This window comes from Lemur catta, chromosome 4 (genome assembly GCF_020740605.2).
Source record: "Lemur catta isolate mLemCat1 chromosome 4, mLemCat1.pri, whole genome shotgun sequence".
NCBI classification, from domain to species: Eukaryota; Metazoa; Chordata; class Mammalia; order Primates; family Lemuridae; genus Lemur; species Lemur catta.
The window spans coordinates 74260402-74281831 of record NC_059131.1 but is presented as its reverse complement, the minus strand read 5'-3'; the positions used below and the strand labels follow the sequence as shown (position 1 = coordinate 74281831).

Here is a 21430-nt window from a genome sequence, read left to right as displayed (position 1 = left end):
TCTGCTGGGTGAATAGCGTACCCCAAAATTCCTGTTCAGCTGGAACCTCAAAGTGTGATCTTATTTGGAAATAGGGTCTTTGCAGATCTAATTAGTTCTGATGATACCATACTGGATTGGGGTGGGCCCTAAGTATAATTACTGGTGTCCTTACAAAAAGGCCATGTGGAGACACAGAGGAGATGCACACAGGGTCCATGTGACAACAGAAGCAGAGATTGGGATGGTGCAGCTACAAGCCAGGGGATGCCGGGGATTGAGGGCAAACACCAGCACCTGGGAAGAGACAGGGAAAGATTCTTTCCTGGAGCATTCAGAGGGAGAAAGTTGTGTTGACACCTTGATTTCAGACGTTTACCCTCCAGAATTTGCCAGAGAATCAGTTTTTGTTGTGTTAAACCACCGAGATTGTGGTTATTTGTCAAAGCAGCCCTAGGAAGGAACAAAGGGCCCAAGAGTTGGTTTCTGGGAACACGAAGGAAACTCTGGATATCATGTTAATTTTGAAAATGTTCCACAGAAGGAAAAGTATTTAGTTCTTTTTTTTTGGCTAACATATAATGTTCAAATATTTTGAAACATGTTGAAAAAACTAAACAATATCAGTATTACTACATTAATAATTAGTTTTAATAATAATTAGTATAATTAGTATTATTAAACAGTATTAGTATTGTAGGATAACTGCTGGAACAGAAGACCTCACAATGTAAAATGGCTCAAAGTGTATTATAATAAAAAAAATTAATGAGAGTACTTTCAAGCTAATTTGAATCAGTTTCCCAATTTACCAAATTATATTTGCTGTCCTTAGGAATGTTAAGTGGCAGGATCTTTCCAGAGGGCAATCTAGCAGTAAATTGAAGAAGCCTTTAAAATACAGCAGACATCATGCCGGTTGACCCAGCAATTCTCTTCCTTAAATTCTCCTTAAGAATTAAGGTATGCCTTCTGATCAGGGGGGAAAATAAATAAATAAATAAAATTAAGGTAGCGTTTAACTAGATAATTCTTTTTTTTCCCTCCAATTTTAGAACATTTTTATTACCCCCAAAAGAAACCCTGTAAACGAGTCCTTCCTCATTCTGTCTCAAATCCCCCTCTCCTAACCCCACCCTCAGCCTATTCTGGACATTTTGTATAAATGGAATTATACCATATGTGCACTTTTATGATTGACTTTACACTTAGCCGCTGGCATTGGTAAGCGCAGACCGGATTTCCCAAACTTGCGTGGTGGGAGTCGCTGGTGAAATTCCTGTAGGTTTCTGTGGGTCTAGGGAGGGGCCGGGCAAGTGTGGGTCATGCCACTCGGTAGTTCTCAGCCCAGACTGCACGTCAGAGTCACCTGGGGAGGTGTTTCCTTTTTTATTACCTGAATCAGAACCTCGGGGGTGGGGCCAGGTGCTAGTTATTTGTAAAGGTTCCTCACCAGATTCCAATACTCTATCTGGGCCCAGAATAAGCCCCCTAGCTGCAGGCTAAAAGTGGCACCGAAAACAACTTTGTAAATGAGTATTTATTGGTAACATTTTCTAGAAATCGTAAAAGAAAATAATCATGCACAAGAGCTCATAAGCAATATGATTCCACTTTTGCTAAAAGGAGTGTAATCAGAAATTAACATTGGTTATGAAAAACGTGTGGCGTCTTCCCTTATTTGCATTTACAGTATTTTCACCATGAACAGTCATGGATGTTATATTAGGGAAACTATTTAGCATCTAAGATCCATTTTTCCAAACAACAATGTAGCCAACATTTACTGGGACCGTCTGGTGCCAGACACTGCCCCGGAGACTGCTAAGGGGTCCGCTTTCGCTAACCGTGGCGCCGGGCTGGCGGGCCCCGGCCCTGGGCAAACCAAAGCTTAGGCCCCGGAGCCGGCCGGCCCGCCCCCGCCCCCGCCCCCGCCCCCGCCCCCGCCCCCGCCCCTTGAGACCCCGCCCCCACTTCCGGCCGCTTCACCCCGCCCACGTCGCCTCTGGGGATTTTCTCTCTGGCCTCGCTCCAGCAGCCTCTCATTCGCTTGGCGCTGTCCCTGTCCTCCGCGGCGGTCTGGCTTCCCCGACGTGGTTTGTTTGCGACGCTGTCGTGCAACAGCGCGCTTTACGGCCGCGGGGACGGAGCGAGCCGGCGCCAGGGCCGCTCCGGCCGGGAAGCAGGGCAGGCGAGCGAGGTTGATGCCCGGCGGCGGGGCGAGCGCGGCGTCTGGCCGGCTTCTCACCGCCGCAGAGCAAAGGGGGGCCCGGGAAGCGGCAGGGTCGGCGTCCAGGAGCGGCCCGGGGGGCTCCGGCGGCGGCAGAGGCGGAGCAGGCGGTCCCGGGCCGGGGAGCGGAGGCCCGGGGGGCCCCGCGGGCAGGATGAGCCTGACCCCGAAGGAGCTCTCAAGCCTGCTGAGCATCATCTCGGAGGAGGCGGGCGGCGGCAGCACCTTCGAGGGCCTGTCCACCGCCTTCCACCACTACTTCAGCAAGGCCGACCACTTCCGCCTGGGCTCGGTGCTGGTTATGCTGCTGCAGCAGCCAGACCTGCTGCCCAGCGCGGCGCAGCGCCTCACCGCGCTCTACCTGCTCTGGGAGATGTACCGCACCGAGCCGCTCGCCGCCAACCCCTTCGCCGCCAGCTTCGCGCACCTGCTGAACCCCGCGCCTCCCGCCCGCGGCGGCCAGGAGCCTGACCGGCCACCGCTCTCAGGTACCTTCTGACGCTAGGTGTGCGGTGTGGATTTGGCTAGAGGCGGCGGTTTTCCACTTGTGCTTCTGGGAACTCACCCGCAAGGGCATGTCCCGCAAGGGAAAGTAACTTCTTTTGAAAGGATCATCCCGTTTCTCCTCCACCCCACCCTCCCGTTAACTCTGAAGTATGGAGAGATGGTAGTTTCATTAGAAGTTCATGGCACCGAAAATTATTTTTGTATGCAAGTCACCAAATAATGCAGTGTAGCGCTTGACATTTTTAGTGTCTCGAATACGTATGTTCATCTAAAGCCCACCTGGGGAAGTTACAACTAATACATTGGATCTGCAGCCGGTTGTAAGTATCAGAGGAGTACATAGAAGTCAACATTAAGGCCCCAGATAAATTATTTGGGAGGAAATATACGTTAAACACTAAGGATTTTATAGCCATCTTCCTTGGTTTGTTAGGCGTCCGTGGATCATGTGATGGGGGCAGAGGCTAGAAGGTAGTCTGAAACTCACTGGGTTAGAAAATGCGTGAGTACTGAACATTATGGGAAGTCTGCATTTTTGTCGTTGTTTTTAAGCTCAAGCAACAGATGCTTTATGAGGACTTACTTTGGGAGAAGACTTGCAGCCAGAAGATAAGAAAGACACGGAGGGGATGGTGTTAAGTGGACTTCAAGGACTTAGGGACTAGTGTAGTGGGAGAAGCAGGTAGTTAGGCATGGGAGACAACTTGATCTTACAGTCCTTAACCAGTGGGAGAAAGGGCAAATTGCTCTGTAGGTAGGGCCTGCTATACAGTGAGTCAAAGTTAAGGCAGTAGATTTTGAGGGGTCTTTTCATGGCACAGGGGGGCTTCTACATTTTAAGTTAGTTAGTATTCCTGCCTGTCAACCCATCTGGATCTAAAGCTTGCTCAGATTGGTCTTCTGCAATTGGTGCCCTTGTCTAAGAAGGGCAACTTTTGTGTTGGACTGAGATGCCCTTAGGGTACAGGTCCCTAACCTTGTTTTCAGGAAGTTTGTGACAGCCCAGAAAATGAATGTAACACATAAATGTATGGTCAAAACCCAACACCCTAGGGTGCTCAAATTAGATGATTGAGACAGTGTAGGATTTGGGTAAGAGGACCCTGTGGATTCTGAAGGGCAGGTTAGGCAAAAGAACCCTGACTTATATAATGTCATTCTAAAAAACAGAGTCTAAACCTGCAGCCAGTCCGCAGACTGCATGGTAAACACAAATTTGCCAAGGGAGGGGAGGCAGATGTCAGGGAAGGAATCCATGGTGAGTTGTTTCTGTGCCTCAGTTTTTTTTTAATCTGTAAAATGCAGATGATAATAATTCTGAACTGATAGAATTGTGAAGAATAAAAGTACCTATAAATTTTAACCATTGTCATTATCATTACTAATATAGGTAGGGATGGTTGGTAAATACACAGAAAACAGCAGTGCCAAGTCCTACTCCTAGAGCTTCTGATATTGTACATTTAGGGTGAACATCTAATGGGTACATATATATATATATAGATGTATATATATATATACATATATATATATTTTTTTTTTTTTTTTTTTTGAGATAGAGTCTTGCTCTGTTGCCCGGGCTAGAGTGTCGTGGCGTCAGGCTAGCTCACAGCAACCTCAAACTCCTGGGCTCAAGCAATCCTTCTGCCTCAGCCTCCTGAGTAGCTGGGACTACAGTCATGTGCTACCATGCCCGGCTAATTTTTTCTATATATTTTTAGTTGGCCACCTAATTTCTTTCTATTTTAAGTAGAGACGGGGGTCTCATTCTTGATCAGGCTGGTCTTGAACTCAGGACCTTGAGCAATCCTCCCGCCTTATCCTCCCAGAGTGCTAGGATTACAGGTGGAAGCCATCATGTCCAGCCTTAATGAGTATATTTTTAAAAAGCTTTTCAGATAATTCTGAGCAGAGTCGGGATTGAGAATTTGTCTGGAAGTAAGAAAGATGGCTTTCCTGCACTCAAGAAGCTTGCAGTCTGGTTGGGGAGAAATAAACAGCCATAACACAGCGTGGCAAGGGCTGTACTAGATGTTGCATACAAAATGCTGGGTAGCACAGAGGAAGGAACGGACCTGTGGAGCTGGAGAGATTTGCAGAGGGAGTGATATTTTTGTTGGATATTGGTTAGGGATAGGGGTGGGAGGCACAGGTGTGACTCTGTCAGGTATTTTTGAAGAACTGGGTGTAGAAGTTGAGGAATTTTTGTGGAGTGTAGGGCACATGGATGGGAGGGGAGTTTGAGATGAGATTGGGGAGATGAATTGGGACCAGATCATGAAGGGTCTTGTAGTGATGTAGAAATTTGGGTTTAAGTCTTTTGTAAACAGGTTAAGTGGTGTGATCAGACTTGTACTCTAGAAATATATATAACTAAATGGTAACAGAGAGTGTGGAATGTAGGGGGTAGGTAGGCAGGGGTCAAAGCTGGGAGCTGGGGAAATCAGGAAGTCTGTCCTATAGTCCAGGCAAGAGAGAGAAGAGTGGGGATGGAGCTGAGGGAATGCAGCCTGGTGACTGCTGTGGTTGGAGATGAGGCTTGGTGAGCATTTGCATATGGGATAAAAGGGAAAGAACATTCAACATTTGGGAATTTTGTAGCTGCATTATGTATTGAATCAGGTATATGAAGTGTATTTGCATTACTACCGATTGCTTTCTTTCATTTATTCAACTTCTACATAGTGGTTCCAGAGAAGAAAGAAAAGCATTTCTGAGAACTATAGTTTTTACTGGCCTTGGACTTTCCAGTAGTTGAGGCACTTTAGAAATGTAGTTCTTGGCTGGGTATGGTGGCTCAGGACTGTAATCCTAGCACTTTGGGAGGCTGAGGTGAGAGAATTGCCTGAGGCTGGGAGTTTGAGACCATCCTGAGCAACATAGTTCATAAATGTGTATATTTGGTTAATCAAAACTTAATTATAATTTAATCCTTCAATATATATGTGGGTTGAAGTGGCAAGTAGGAAATGATGATTTTTACCAGCTTCAAGTTAATTTTTAAAAGTAACCATTGGAGAAATCGTTATACATTTTTGTTTACAGGATTTTTGCCTCCTATAACTCCACCAGAAAAGTTTTTTCTTTCCCAGCTGATGCTGGCACCCCCAAGGGAACTCTTCAAGAAGACGCCTCGCCAGATTGCATTGATGGAAGTCGGAAGCATGGGCCAGTCGGTGGACATCAGCGGGCTTCAATTAGCCTTGGCCGGTAAGGAGGACTCAGTGGTTTGGGGATTCTTGTGTGATCATAATAGGCCTCTTTTGTTGAGGTTCTCTACTTAAAATGTGGGTCTTTGTGACTGTGATAAGAGGCTAGTATATTCCATTAAAAAAAGTAGTTTCAACAATTAATTGATCACAGCCAGTTACAGATTCCTTTGTTCCTTCTCCAGTCCCACTGCTTCACTTGACCAGCCTTTAAAAAAAAAGTAGTTTCAGTATTGGATCCTTAACGGAAGTCTTCATTTTTGGATGCTCATATGGCATATAAATTCATTTTGAGTTTTCACTTGGATTACTTTTCCACTTTTAGAAGAATGCTGGATAAAATTTAGCTTTTTTTTTGGTTTTTTTTTTTTGACAGAGTCTCACTCTGTTGCCCGGGCTAGAGTGCCGTGGTGTCAGCCTAGCTCACAGCAACCTCAAACTCCTGGGCTCAAGTGATCCTTCTGCCTTAGTCTCCTGAGTAGCTGGGACTACAGGCATGTGCCACCATGCCTGGCTAATTTTTTACATATATTTTTAGTTGTCCAGCTAACTTCTTTCTATTTTTAGTAGAGACAGGGTCTCGCTCTTGCTCAGCCTTGTCTTGAACTCCTGAGCTCAAACGATCTGCCCACCTTGGCCTCCCAGAGTGCTAGGATTTACAGGTGTGAGCCACCACTCTCGGCCCCTTTCTACTTTTGATGACTGAATCAGCCTGTGAGAAAGTTGTGAAGTATATAAAGTACAGAAGGAAATCCACGCCTAGAGTAAGAACTGAGAAATTTGGCAGAGTAGCTAAGCTTACTGCTTGTTGTCCTCTACCCAGATTGGAGATGTCTCAATCCATCCATTTTCACGAGTGCAAAAAAAAAGCAAGCACTCTCTCTGCTCTGGTGCTAGCCACACAGGTCTTTTCTGTGGGGGCTGGAAATTCAGATGTCTGACAGTGGGGTCGGTAGAACAAGGTGTATTTATGGATGATGTATTTTGTGTTTTCATAACTTTGAAAAAACAAGCAGACAAGTTAAATCTAAGTGACTCCAAGGGATGGAGTCTTACCCTATTGACGACGGAGTTCATTTCAGAGGTTTTGTTTTTATTTATTATTTATTCCTGACAAAATACCTACTACTAACTAGTTTACCACATAATTTGCCAATTGGAAATTTTTTCCTACATCTTCATCAATGGTATATTATTTAACTTTTTGTACTTCAGCAATCTGAAATGAAAAGATGACATCACAGGATAATTTTAGTAAACATTTTTCTTATTAAATGGTTGAGGTTGAACATCTTGTCTATGTGTAATGTCTCTGGCCATTTTTCCATTGGATTGATGGTCTTTTATTAATTCTTGTAACTCTTTAATCAGGAATTTGGCCCTCTGTGCCTTAAAGTGACAAAATCTGAAATAGGGAACATAAATGATGATACATTTACATTTTAAGGAATTACAATTTAGTGAACCTGGAACAGTTGCCATCCAGGTTAAGAAACAGAGTATATTCAGGGCCTAGGGGCTCCCTCTGTGTTTCTCCCAATTGCTGCCACCCCATCACTAACCTGATTTTTGTGATAAAATTCTCAATGTGCTTTATAGTCTCCCCTCCTGTGCATGCCTGTAGTTTTATTTTGCATGCCTTTGGACTTTATATATATAGAGTCATACTACATTTATTCTTTTGTACTTTCCTTCTGTTGGACATTATTTGAGAGATGAATCCCTGTTGATGGCATGTCACTGCAGTGGGTGCTTTTCATTGCTGTTGTGGTATATTCATACAGTGGATTACCAGGTTCTTTATCCATTCTACTATTTTTGTTTTTGGAGACACAGTCTGGCTCTTGCCTGGGCTAGGGTGCCGTGGCGTCAGCCTAGCTCACAGCAACCTCAAACTCCTGGGCTCAGGGGATCCTCCTCCTTCAGCCTCCCGAGTAGCTGGGACTACAGGCACAGGCCACCATGCCTGGCTAATTTTTTCTATTTTTAGCAGAGACACTCTTGCTCAGGCTGGTCTTGAGCTCCTGAGCTCAAGCAGTCCTCCTGCCTTGGCCTCCCAAAGTGCTAGGATTACAGGTGTGAGCCACCATGCCCGGCCCCATTCTACTATTGATGGACATACTGTTGCTATGAGCATTCTTGTACATTCTTTTGGGGCATATGTGAAGGTGTTTGTTCTGGATGGAAAGATATACACATGTAAAACTTTACAAGGTAATGTCCAATTGTTTTCCAAAGTTGTGCCATTTTTCATTCCCAATAGCAGTGTGTGAGTTACCTTACATCCTGTTGTCTTCTGCATTTGATAATGTCAGGTTTGTTAATTTTTGTCATTTTGGTGGGTGTGTAATAGTATCTTGGGTTTTAACTAGATTTTCCCTGGTTCCTAATGGGATTAAACATGTTTTTTTAGATGATTATTGGCCATTCAAGCCTTTTTTGGGTAAAATCTCTGTTAAAGTCATTAGTCCATTTTTTCCTGTTGTGTTCTTTATGTTTTTTATTTAATTGATTTGTTGGAACTTTAAAATATACATACAGTAAGTCCTCACTTAACATTGCTGATAGGTTCTTGGAAACTGTGAATTTAAGCAAAATGATGTATAGCAGGTCCTTGAATAAGTCCTTTTGTTCAACATTGTTTTATTATAATGTTGATAAGAAAAAAATTGGTTTTATTATACATTTGTGCCACTTAAAGTTGCAGTTTCCAAGAACTTGTTGATGTTAAGTGAGGATTTACTGTATACACACACTCTGAAGCTGGCCTTTTGTTTTTATGTGTTGCATGTAGCCTTCCCTAATTAGTAGATTATCTTTTCACTTTCCTCATGGTGTCCTTAATTTTAAAATGTGTCCTATTTTGATGTTTTTCAGAACGCCAGTCTGAATTGCCAACTCAAAGTAAAGCCAGCTTCCCTAGTATTCTCAGTGACCCGGACCCAGATTCTTCTAATTCTGGATTTGACAGCTCAGTTGCCTCTCAGATCACGGAAGCTTTAGTCAGTGGACCAAAACCACCTATTGAAAGTAGGTATATATAAATTAGTATTACACTCTTGGTTTTATTCTGTCAGCATCCTCTGGACTTACCAGTTTTTTTGAGACATCTTGTTATTTTCATTGCTACTTGAACTTGAATTTAATGTGAAACTTACTAGTATAGTTTCCAGAACATTTAAGAAAATTACACACTAAGTCATTTACTACATATCTATCATAAGCATGCATAAAGATATAAATTCTGATTTTACTGAAATGTAGCTTATTACCTTTTTGCTTTATGCCTCTTTAGTAATCTTATCACTGTCATTATCTCCACTTTAAAGTTTTATTTGCCAGCTCCTAATTCAATTTAATTCAGAGAAAACACCTATTGAATTTAAAATAATAATGGCTGCATCTTTTGATTTTACAGGCTTCTGTATGGTTTGAGTGATGAAGGCATGCTTTGTGCTTAGAGATAAGAACATGTTTTCCAGATTATAGTGTCACGTGAGGTTGAAACTTACACAGTGACTTTTTATACTGTTTGGTTCACAGTAGATCTTTGGCATAAATGGGTGAAATATTTGGTTTCAGCTAGTCACAAGTGTGACTGAAGGTCTGTGGCATATAGTGGTTTCTATTTAGTATTTGCTCAGGTACAACTTTGGATTGTATAGGCCACCCAGAAGTTATGTAAAAAGCAAAGCACTTGTAATAAGCGAATCCAGCCAAACACCAGACATCCCTATGTCACAGGAACTTTCTCTTTAGCACATAAGAAGGACTTTTCATACAGTTTAAAAACTTTGTTTTTTGTAAGTGGTCTGAAGAAAGATTCAGATGCTAGTCTTGGTGATGTAAGTGAAGAGACAGTGGAGATGTTTAAGATACAGTGATGATTCTTGGCCAGAAAATAGACATTTTCAATAAACTAGAGAGAGCAGACTCTGAAATTTGGCAGTGGCTAGGATCCATGATGGAATAAGCCGTTTTCTGCCCTGTGTGGAAACCAAAAGGAGGTGTGAAATTGGTTCAGCAGAAGTCACAGCCAGCATTTATTTCAGTGGGTTTATAACTTAGGGATTAATCGTGTTTTATAAAATAGTTAAGAGTTGAGTTACTCCATTTTCCTGTTGTACTTTTATTGTTTTATGAAAGTGAATATGGTGTTTGTAAATTTAGGGGTTTATGCAAGTCTCCATATTCATTTGAAAATGTCAGAAGTCAGCCATACTCTTTTTCTCCTTCCATTTTGTTGCCATGTAATTTGCCTTTTCAGTTATAAGATGCAAAGATAAAACTAGTATAAACCAGTTACCACAAATAGTGGTAACTAAGAACAGGATGTTTGAGGACAAATAGTATTTCATTTTCCCATCAAAAGACTTACCACTAGCGGTTGTATCCTTTTGCTATTGAGGGGTCAACCTCAAGCTCAAATTCAGAGTTGTCAGATCTTGGCCATGCTTTCCTCTCCACTCTCCAGAAATTAATGGGTTTGGTCTCTGGCACCATGCTGTTAATGTCCTTTCGTTTCCTTGTTTGTATTCTGAATGAAACCCTGACTTTCTGTGTCCTTCCTGCTTCTGCTTTTGAAGGACAGTTTTATCACATTATCTTTATTAAGAGAGGCCTTGGCATGTTCCATTAAGTGAAATGTGGGTGAGATGTGTAAAGATGTTACTTACTGATAAAGGCAGTCAAATATTACTGCTCTTGTTACAGGCCATTTTCGGCCAGAGTTTATCCGCCCCCCACCTCCTCTCCATGTTTGTGAGGATGAGCTGGCGTGGCTGAATCCCACAGAGCCCGACCACGGCGTTCAGTGGGACAAGTCCATGTGTGTGAAGAACAGCACTGGCGTGGAGATCAAGCGAATAATGGCCAAGGCCTTCAAAAGCCCCTTGTCTTCTCCCCAGCAGACACAGGTGTGTATTTACTGTAAACATTTTCTTATCTTTAATCCAGCAAGAATTTATTTTTGTTTTTTGTGAAGCGATAAAGGAGCAAATAAACTAATACTGTGCACACGAGCCAGAAGTAGGAAGTGGTGGCACAGGTTTATAGATCTCTGGAGCTTTGTTCTGCCCTTTCCCCTTTTGGTAAATTTGCTCTGGTGGGGCAAGAAGTCTGATGACTAAAAATGTTTCAGCTCTTGTTTGTGATCAGTTTGTCCTGGGAGAAGTGGGATGGCTCTCAGTTTTTGGCACCCTGCTCCTGCTGTGTGCCAGCTGGGCACTACATTGGTACATTTAAGCTGGACAGTAGCTCTTCTGAGGGTAAGTGGAATTGTTAACATTTGATACAGGAGGAAAATGAGGCCCAGGGAAGGTAAACTGGCCCCCATCCCACAGCTGATTTGTGGTGGATTTGAGGTTAAAAGTGGGCCCCACTAGACAGCTCCCCTCAGGGGAAAAGCAAGGACACCCATGACCACCCCCCCCTTTTTTTTTAAAAATAAGAAACAGGGTCTCACTCTGTCACGCAGGCTAGAGTGCAGTGGTGCAATCATGGCTCACTTTTACCTTGAACTGCTGGGTTCAGGCGATCCTCCCACCTTGGCCTCCACAGTAGCTACAGGTGGGACTACAGGGGAACGCCACTACACCCAGTTAATTTTTAAGCTTTTTTGTAGAGACACAGTCTTGCTTTGTTGCCCAGGCTAAGGCAAGGATGCTTTTGTAGGAGCTTTCTGGCCGATGGATTTTATTCAGTTTGCATACTTCTAAGTTAGAACTTGTTGGGAGATGCTGACATCTCCAAATCATTTTGCCACCAGGAATATTATTTTCTAAGTCAAGTAATTAATGTCTATGTTTGTCCTTCACTTTGCTTATTAGATCATCCTGGAACACAGCCCACTATGGGACATACAAGTGCATAGGGAAAAGATAATAGAAAATTTAAAAGAAAAAGTGCTTGTTTGGCAGAAAAAGTGTTTGTGAGGATACCTATTTGAATTACAAAGTGTAGGTGTGACTTGAACTGTAAAATTCTGCGAGCTGATGATTTGCAGCAGGTCAGCTGTCCCACTTCCCATTCTGCCCCCTTCTCAGGTATCTCCATCTGGGTGGAATGGGGTGGGACTGTTGTTTGATGTTCCTTAACTTTTGTGAGAATTAGTTGGTCATTAAGATTATTTTTGGTTCTCATAGATGACAGGAGAAAAAAATCTACAAAGGACTTGATATTGTTATAACTAGACAACATTGAGTCTGGTTTCTTGTCCAGGAAGAGGAATCACTAGCATATTTATAAATTGTCTTGAATGTGTTTGCATTTTAGCATCTTTAAAGTTCAAACGTAAATTACACAATGTCAAAACATCATGGTATGATGATGGCTGGAAGCCTAGTGAATGCAATTATGTGCCTGGGCACAGTGGCTTGCGCCTGTAATGCCAGTGACTTGGGAGGCTGAGGCAGGGGGAGGATCGCTTGAGGCCAGGAGTTCGAGACCAGCCTGGGCAACATAGTGAGATCCCATCTCTTAAAAAAAAAAAATGGCCATGTGTGGTGGCATGTTCCTGTAGTCCTAGCCACTTGGGAAGCTGAGGTGGGAGGATTGCTTGAGCCCAGGAGTTGGAGGCAGCAGTGAACTATGATCACACCATTGCACTCCAGCCTCAGCAACAGAGCAAGACCTTGTCCCTCACTCAAAAAATGAAAAGAAAAAAAAAACCAAAAACAAAAGACATCATGGAGAAAAAAATTTATAAACTTGTTTACATGTAAATAACTTTGTAGCTTTTTGTATAAAATACTTGTTTTTGTATGCATGAAAAAATTCTGATTTGACTCAAGAAACTTTCTCTCTCTGTCTTCTCTGTCTTTAAAAATCTGGCTGTATTTAGCTCCTTGGTGAGTTGGAAAAAGACCCCAAACTTGTTTATCATATTGGCCTCACTCCAGCCAAACTTCCTGATCTTGTGGAAAACAACCCTTTGGTCGCCATAGAAATGTTGCTGAAATTAATGCAATCAAGCCAGATCACTGAGTATTTCTCCGTCCTGGTAAATATGGACATGTCCTTACATTCAATGGAAGTTGTAAATCGGTAAGTTTTCATGTTTGATTAAATGTGTGGTCATATTTAATATATAGATCCTGATTAAATGGCCAGGAGGAAAAACCTGTAACAGCTTTTTTTCCTGATATTATTGCCTAAGATAACCCATAAAAGAAATAATCTGAGCCTTGGCGCTCACTACTTGAGAACTCTGAGGGTAGGATTTCAGACATATTTAGCATTTATAGACGTGTAAATGAAGCTTAATTGCCGATATCTATTTCCCTGTATCTTCTTTGCCCCTATACAAATATAGGTATCATATTAATTATTTTTTCTTAGTGACTAACAGCTATCATGTGGAACAGTATGGACCTTAAGAGCTGAGAGAATTCTAGGAATTCTAGAAAGCTGTCATAGAGATTCCTTGTTCCCTTTTCCCTTTCTTTGACTCCAGTCTCCTTACCCTGCCAGTGGTTTGCCTGAGATAGTCCTGATTGAGGCTTTGTATTCTGAGCTCCCTTTTGTGTGGTATCTGTTTTGGATGGTAAATTACATGGTCCTTCTACTATATGGGGAAATCCACTCTGAGTGCCAGGTAACTAAACAGCAGTTAGAGCAGTTTTTTTGAACACCTGTTTCTAAGTTGGAGATTTTTAAAAAACTCACTTGAAATTGAACTAAAAAATTATGTCCTAAGTTTATCAAGTGGTGAAATAAAGCTTGGCTGGAAGCCTAGGGAGCGCAAGTATGTGCGCAAGAGGATAGTGCGTCCTTTCAAGGGTAGGAGAGGGAGGAGGCCTGAGACTTCCAAATTAATTTTCAACTTTGTCTTTGGTCACTGGCAAAACTGATTAGATGCTTGTTGGAAACATGCTGTGCTGCTTCATTTCTGCCTCTTCTCATCTCTACTTGTTCAAGTCTTTCTCCTTTCTATTAAGTCAAGACTTAAGCTTCTTTCAGTGGCTGAAAAAAGGACTTCCGTTGAAGTCCTTTGATTGAGCAAGCTCCGAGTGTTCGCTTTTCCCCTTCACTGTACTCTCGTAGCAGTTACTGTCTTTACCAGACATCTGGGCCTTAGTCCAAGAATAATTGTATCTTTTTATCAGTGTGATTCTAATCTCCCTAGTATTTTAGAATGTCTAGGACAAGGTCCTGTTTTTTATTTTCCCCCAGCACCTATCATAGTGCATTAGCCTTAAGTGTGAAACAAGTCCGTTGCTGACACACAAATCTCAAGTAAGGGCGGTGGCCCATGGCACTGTTTCCTTGGAGCACTAGTGCCTCAATACCTTATAGAAAAAGGTTTTGAGGTCAGGTAAGTTTAGAAAAGGCGGCATGTATGAATCTTCTTTTGGAAATTCATACTTTATAGTTAGCATAGCAAAGGCTTTGCAACAAGCCATGTTTAATGTGACCTAGTGTTTCCCAGACTTAATTGAACATGGAATTCCCACCCCCATCCCACTTTTTCTTCTTTCCTTAAAATAGTCCTTGTAATCCTCTGGAAAATGCTGACCTTGGCCTTCAGGACTCTTAAGTCTAGTCTGTGCCATGCCTTTGTTACATCCCAGCCAGGTCTTTCTGTTGTGCATCTGAATGTGCCATGCTAATGCCGTAGTCCAGGCCTCTATGCAGATTGGATTGCTAGCAATTACCAGGATTACTTCTCAGGTTTCAGTTTAAGTCACTTGCCCTTCTAAGTATTTTCCCAGGTCTCCTACGTTACCATTACCCTATTTACAAACCCCCCATTTTAGCATTTGACTATATGGTGTACCATTCGTGTACTAAACTTATACCTTCCTCTCAGACACATTGACCTTTCATAGTGTTTATCTGTTAATAGGACTTTGGTAAACGTTACTTGAATGCTTATAATAATTGCCGAGGACATATGGGAGCTTGGAAGATAACAGACTGTGACTTAGGATTTAGTCAAGAATACTAAGGGAGAGTACTCAAAAAATAATTGATGAATGAATGATTGCTATGTGTAGTAAGTACAGACATTAAAAAAAGTGTTATTTATGAATAAGTGGATGTGGCTCTTAGGTATACTTGCCTAAGTATATTTAAAACTAGGGAATTGCTCACATATCAGAAATTTCCACCAGATGACCAAAGGAAATTTTATATTTTATGCTTAACAGTAATTTCCAATGTTACCAAATAAAATTAACAGCCCAAATTTTCTTTTATGAAACAGACTAACCACAGCTGTTGATCTACCTCCTGAATTTATTCACCTTTATATATCAAATTGCATCTCTACTTGTGAACAAATTAAGGATAAGTATATGCAGGTAATAGAAATTTTTGTGAGTTTTATAAATATCTGCCAGGAAAATGGGCACACTAAAATTTGCTTTTTCTTTTTCAGAATCGTTTGGTGCGTCTTGTGTGTGTCTTTCTCCAGTCCTTGATCCGTAACAAAATTATTAATGTACAGGACTTGTTTATAGAAGTGCAGGCATTCTGTATCGAGTTCAGTAGGATACGAGAAGCTGCTGGTCTTTTCCGGTTGTTGAAGACGTTGGATACTGGGGAAACACCTTCAGAGACCAAAATGTCAAAGTAATACCTCACTGGAACCACCCATTAATTCATTGTTCAGCTGTGATTTAGATTTTAAAACTGTTCAAACTAAAGTGGATTGCTTGGTCTAATGCATATAAACAACACTTTATCTACTTAAAGCAAAGTTTTGCTTTCCTGGATGACTTTTTCATTAAGATGAATTTTTGGTAAGAACTTGGGAAAATGTCTTTTAGGTGTCTTGCCAGTAACTATCCATTAGGAGGAACGGTTGTCCCAAAAAAAGTTACTGCAAAAAAGAAGAGAAGAGGTTTTTTTTTTTTTTTTTTTTTTTTTTTTTAGCACTAAAGAGCAAAATGCCTATTTTTGCTTAAAAGACAAATTACAGTCTTCTGAGAAAGTAGGAATCCAGTTTTTTAAGATTCCAAAGTTAAAAGTATTTAATGAGAGTCAATGAAGATATTCTTAAGAATTTGTGATACTGTCCTTGAGGTCAAAGCATTTGAATGTTTCTGATTCATCAGGTGGCAAACAGAAGTTTGGTTCTTGAACCTACTTATGCATGTAGCTCTTAACTTCTCATTAAGCAGTCTAAATCAAGGACTGACTTGTAACTTTATCCTTCTTGTCATGGGGACTTAAACAACAGAATAAATGCATTTCTTGGGCTTCTTATAAACATGGGAACTCTTAGAAACCTTTTTCTAGGCTGTAATAGCTAGTATAATTTTGTTTTTTTCCTCAAAGATGTTCTTCTGTTATTAGTCTAAGATAGCCATTTCTTTGTTTTGTTTTAAGGAAAACTGTCAGTGCTTTGGGAGGTAGTAACACCACTGGGAACTGCCATGTAAACTGCCTGCTGAATGAGATCTGCACTCCTCTCTGGGTGGGGTGTAGATGCATGTTTGGGACGTAGAGAGCAGGGTGGCATCGTGTGGGCTGTTACCCCCCATGTGACTTTGGATAACAGTGCCTTCCATTAAAGTTCTTTTTTTATCTACTCGAATAAAATATCTGATTTTTTACTTGAAGAAATTATGAAAAATTCCTTTTATTAATGGGCACTCCAAAGCATATTTATAGGGAAATAACCTGTTCAACAGTAATTACCCTCTAATCCAACACTTAGCCAAAGTTAAAGGAAACCAAGCCTAGTGGTTTTCAGGTGAGTACAAATTCCAGTCTTCTAACATTGGAGAAAGAGTAGTGCTCTTAGATTTATAACAAATTGGATATTTTAGCTATTCTTATGAAAGTAAGGGATTTTTAAAGTATGTTTGCTTAGAGAAAATAATGACCTAAGACTATGTATCAGAGGAATGCCTTAAAAAAAAATGATGGCAACACTGATTTCTCTCAGTGCCTAAAAGTGGGCATCCCAATTGCATATGAGCATTTCTGGGAAAAGAACAGTTCATTACTGAGATACTTTTGGAATGGCAGTTTCAACAACCCAACCTTAGGTTCCAGGACCTACTGAATCTCTGGCATAATAAAGGCAATCAATTAGTCAATAGTGCTGTAACTTGTGCCTGAATGAAACTTAGCTAACACGTGTATTTTGTCCAGAAGGCACATCACAGCCTTGTTGCACTTATAACTCACCAACAAAAAGTGCAAAAATGAGAAAAAATGTGGTATTGAAAACCAGGAAAAGGGTACTTACTTACTTGCAGTATGATAGCTGAAACAAGGCAGAGTGTCCCCTTGTTCAATCTATGTTAGGAACACGTGTGTCAGGCAACTAATTCACCACTCTGTGTGCATCTGAAAATGACCGCACAAGTGTTGTACATGCTGATTTGGGGGTTATAAACTTTAGTGAATAGGTGAATTCTCAAATATGAACTCCAAAAGTGAGGATCAAGATCGATCACAGTATTGATGTTTACTTGAAAGATTTTCAAATCTATTTTAAATAAATGGCTTACAAAAAAGTTGTATTTAGAAAACATTTTATAAAAAAATAAAACAGTCTAGATTTACATTTATAACATCAACAAGGTTCTTGAAAATAAAAGAAACTATAATCCTGGGACTCAGTAACTGTGCAATCAACTTTTAAGTATAGTCAAATGAGTTCAGTGTAATTCTCATGTTAAAAGCACCTTGAATTCTTGGGATTTTCCAGTTCCAATTTCTAGTTTTAATATCTTCAAATCACCTGTTAAAAAAGACAGCAATAAGTAATATTATTCCTAAGACAAGTTATTTCTTGCACATTGACCAAGGGGTTGACAGAAAATAACAGAAAAACCTAAGTTACTTAAAGAAAAATAGTTTGAGATCTTAAAATGGAACTATCTTAAATAATTGCTAATTTCTCATTTAAACTTTACAGAAATGGGCTGGGCGCGGTGGCTTACACCTGTAATCCTAGCATTCTGCAGGAAGATTGCTCGAGGTCAGGAGTTCGAGACCAGCCTTAGCAAGAACGAGACCCCGTCTCTGCTAAAAATAGAAAAGATTAGCTGGGCATGGTGGCGTGTGCCTGTAGTCCCAGCTACTCGGGAGGCTGAAGGAGGAGGATCCCTTGAGCCCAGGAGTTTGAGGTTGCTATGAGTTAGGATGATGCCACAGCACTCTAGCCTGGGCAACAGTGCAAGACTCTGTCTCAGGAAAAAAAAAAAAAAAAAATTATAGAAATGGTATCAATTTTTATTCCTATAGAGTACACATACACAATTTTAAAGAACACACTAAATGATTCACATCCCCTTGTAGAATGATGGCTCATATGTCTATTTTAAATAATATCTTGAGTGATATCCCTTTAAGATAATAACATTTTAAGGGTATCTGGAACATTAAGGCATTGGAAGAACTTTTTACATAGTCATTCTAAGATATTTACTGATTTCATTTTACATCCAGTCTATTATGTTCTTTCTATGCAATTACTACTGTTCTTACCAGGAAAATCCCTCAAGATGCTTCAAAAAGCACCTGTATAATCCTACGATTCAATAACTCAGCCCACAGAAAGTACTGGTGTTCCCAGGTTTCTCCTTAGCCAATAATACAAGGCTACAACTCAATGAAAGGAATGGATTGACTTTTTCCCTAATATTTTGTAGAAATTTCAGTTTTGTGACTAGTAATGCAAGTACTAGCATTTTTTTTAAAACAAAATGCTGAGAAATTTTTTTTTTTTTTTTTTTTTTTGAGACTTAGTCTTGCTTTGTTGCTCAGGTTAGAGTGCAGTGGCATCAGCATAGCTCACTGCAACCTCAAACTCCTGGGCTTAAGCGATCCTTCTGCCTCAGCCTCCCAAGTATGCACCATGCCTGGCTAGTTTTTGTATTTCTGTAGAGATGGGGTCTTGCTCTTGCCCAGGATGGTCTTGAAGTGTCCTGGGCTCAAGCAATCCTCCTGCCTCGGCCTCCCAAAGTGCTAAGATTACAGGCTTGAGCCACCACATTTGGCCTGATAAATGTTTCTAAACTTTAAAAACTAGTAGCTGGGAAAGTCATAGGTGGCTTTTCTAATCTGTTATTGTATCACGGAAGCACAAGATAACGTTATGCCACAAAACTAGCCTTGGTTTGAGCCAACATCTTGTGCTTCAGTAAATCACGAAGTAGTGAGCCTGTAGAAACTGCTTTTAAAAAAAATTCTTTTTGTTATTGTGGTGGGAACATTTAACATGAGATCTCTTAAAATTTTAAGTGCACAATACAGTATTGTTAACTACAAACACAATGTTGTACAGTAGATCTCTTGAGTTCACTCATCTTGCACAGGTGAAACTTTGTACTTGGTGCCCCTTCCCCCAGCCCCTGGCAACCACCATTTTACTCTCTGAGAAACTCTTCTGACTAAAACATAATTACCTCAAGTTCTAGTTGGCAATACATACATACCCACTTAATTTCAGCCTTCACTGAGCAAATGAACTCTTGCATCAAAACAGACTGTTGCCAAACTGTTTTACTGGGGAATTTGGTTACACTGGGTATCTCATTCCCAGTGTATGGGGACACACACCTATTCTTGAAGGTCTATTATTATGTTTGTGATTCTAGTAGTCCTTAATTTAAGTAAGTGTATCTTCATGTACACAGTATATTTACTACTTGTTCAAGCCCCAGTGTTGTCTGAGGGAGTCCCTGATTATTTTTTTTAAAAATAGCTCAGCTCTTGGGATGCCTTTCATGGCTACTCCCGTGGCATAAAGCTTCAATCCTGATGTTACTGAGGTCAGACCACCGGTTCGCTTCAGGAGATTTTGTCATTGTGTGCCCACACAGAGAGCAAACTGCTGATGGAGACACTGCAATTCGGCCTTTTATTGTCATCATTCCTCAGTAGCTGTGGGGAACAGTCTTTTGGGAAAGGCTGTGTGTTCAACATCCCTAAAAAGACACACGTGGGAAATTATTACCTGTGAAATAATGCGTGTTCTTACACCTCTCTGGCCCTTTGTGCTTTTCTGCTGGGAAACCCCGAACGCCGACTCGGGACGCTGGAGAGCAAAGCTGGACAGCAGGCAGGGAGGGAGGTACACAGCGTCGCGGTCACTAGCACGCTGCCTCTTTCACAGCACAACCTGAGTTTTCAAAGTTAGGTACTGTTCTACATCGTAAGTGGACAACGGTTAGGAGGAAAGTGATTATTGTTAAAAATAAACTAAATCTCTCTGATTTACTATGCTCTTCATTTACATTCCTCAAATTCCCAGCATCTTATCAACTTGAAAGTTTCAGCAAAAATTCTGGTAATATTTGACCCTTCTTTATCATGTTACTTCCATCTAGATAAACTATGAAACTTTTTCCTTTTGAAGTATTGACATTTTTCTCGCTAACTTTTTTGCTACTAAAGACTACTTTGTTGAGTAGATAAGACTGCAATTATTCCAAGCTCTTCAATTTATTATAATAAGTAATTTAGTGTTCAAACTTTTGAATCAAGCTATATTGACAGCTGCTAAGAAATCATATTGCTGTAACTATCAAAAACAATTTACCTTAGTCTATCACAGTAGTTTTAAAATGAAGCTTAAAAGTCAGCTTCATCAACTACTGGGAAAAATTACTTAAAACATTTTCCCCTAGTATGTTTCTTAAAAGACAAAGAGCAAACAATCTACTTGATACAGAATCAAGGATGTATTTTCCTATTCACACTGAATTACAGAAGGTAGATTTCAAAGATAATGGCTGTTACTGAAACCTTTGAGATTGTTTGTTAAAATTAATGGTCAGAGCAAGGCAAATTTTCTATTTTGATAGCTCCTTTTACTGAAATAAAGTCTATGGCCAGATTTAGTATAACTGTTTACTCACCAAGTATTTCATTATGAGTAGCTAGAATCAAAGTGTACGTGGTAAAAAGGTTGAGAAAATAAACTATATAAGTCCTATATCCTAGATACAGCTATAAAGATAAATCCTTTATAATTTAAAAAATATTTATCTCAATAAACATTTATTTTTACTTATAAAGATACACAGAGAAACTAGTTTTGAAGCAACAAAAGACTACAATTCCGCACTCTAAAAAGTGACTGCCTCAAACTCATTGATATCTATCTACCTCTAAGAAGGGAGCAAAGACCAGGGTGTGTGTTTTTAATAACTTGGAGAAATGGTTAAGCAAGGTCATGGTATTAAATTTGCTTAAAAACTGACTGGGAGCAGTGTGTCATGACTGTAATCCCAGCACTTTGGGAGGCTGGAGTGGAAGGATTGCTTGAGGCCAAGAGTTCAAGACCAGCCTAGGCAACATAATGAGACCCTATCTTTACAAAGAAAGACAAACAAAAAAAGCTGGGCATGGTGGCACATGCCTGTAGTCCTAGCCATTCAGGAAGCTGAGCCAGAAAGATCATTTAAGCCGGGGGATTGGAAGTTTCAGTGAGTTGTGACTGCGCCATTGCACTCCAGCCTGGGCGACAGAGTGAGACTATCTCAAAAAAAAAAAAAAAAAAAAAAATTTGCTTAAAAACTAATCAAGAAAACTATTCTGT

General features: G+C 40.7%; 1 protein-coding gene, 1 long non-coding RNA gene and 1 other non-coding gene across 3 annotated transcripts; 1 reads left to right on the top strand and 2 right to left on the bottom strand.

Moving 5' to 3' along the window:
* The first annotated feature begins 2005 nt into the window (after positions 1–2005).
* Positions 2006–16459, top strand: CNOT11 (CCR4-NOT transcription complex subunit 11). Its single transcript, XM_045550245.1, has 7 exons — positions 2006–2697; positions 5762–5926; positions 8803–8955; positions 10639–10841; positions 12767–12969; positions 15131–15227; positions 15305–16459. Exons 1-7 carry the CDS (start codon positions 2184–2186, stop codon positions 15500–15502), a joined length of 1533 nt encoding a protein of 510 aa, XP_045406201.1. The 5' UTR covers positions 2006–2183; the 3' UTR covers positions 15503–16459.
* Positions 16460–17397: 938 nt separating this feature from the next.
* On the bottom strand, positions 17398–21183 carry LOC123637256. The gene is made up of 2 exons (XR_006734789.1): positions 19844–21183; positions 17398–17623 (listed from the first exon to the last, which is right to left on the bottom strand). It is a non-coding gene; the product is annotated as an uncharacterized LOC123637256 (long non-coding RNA).
* LOC123637641 lies at positions 19653–19768 on the bottom strand. Its single transcript, XR_006734992.1, has one exon. It is a non-coding gene; the product is annotated as a small nucleolar RNA SNORD89 (small nucleolar RNA).
* Positions 21184–21430: the final 247 nt, after the last annotated feature.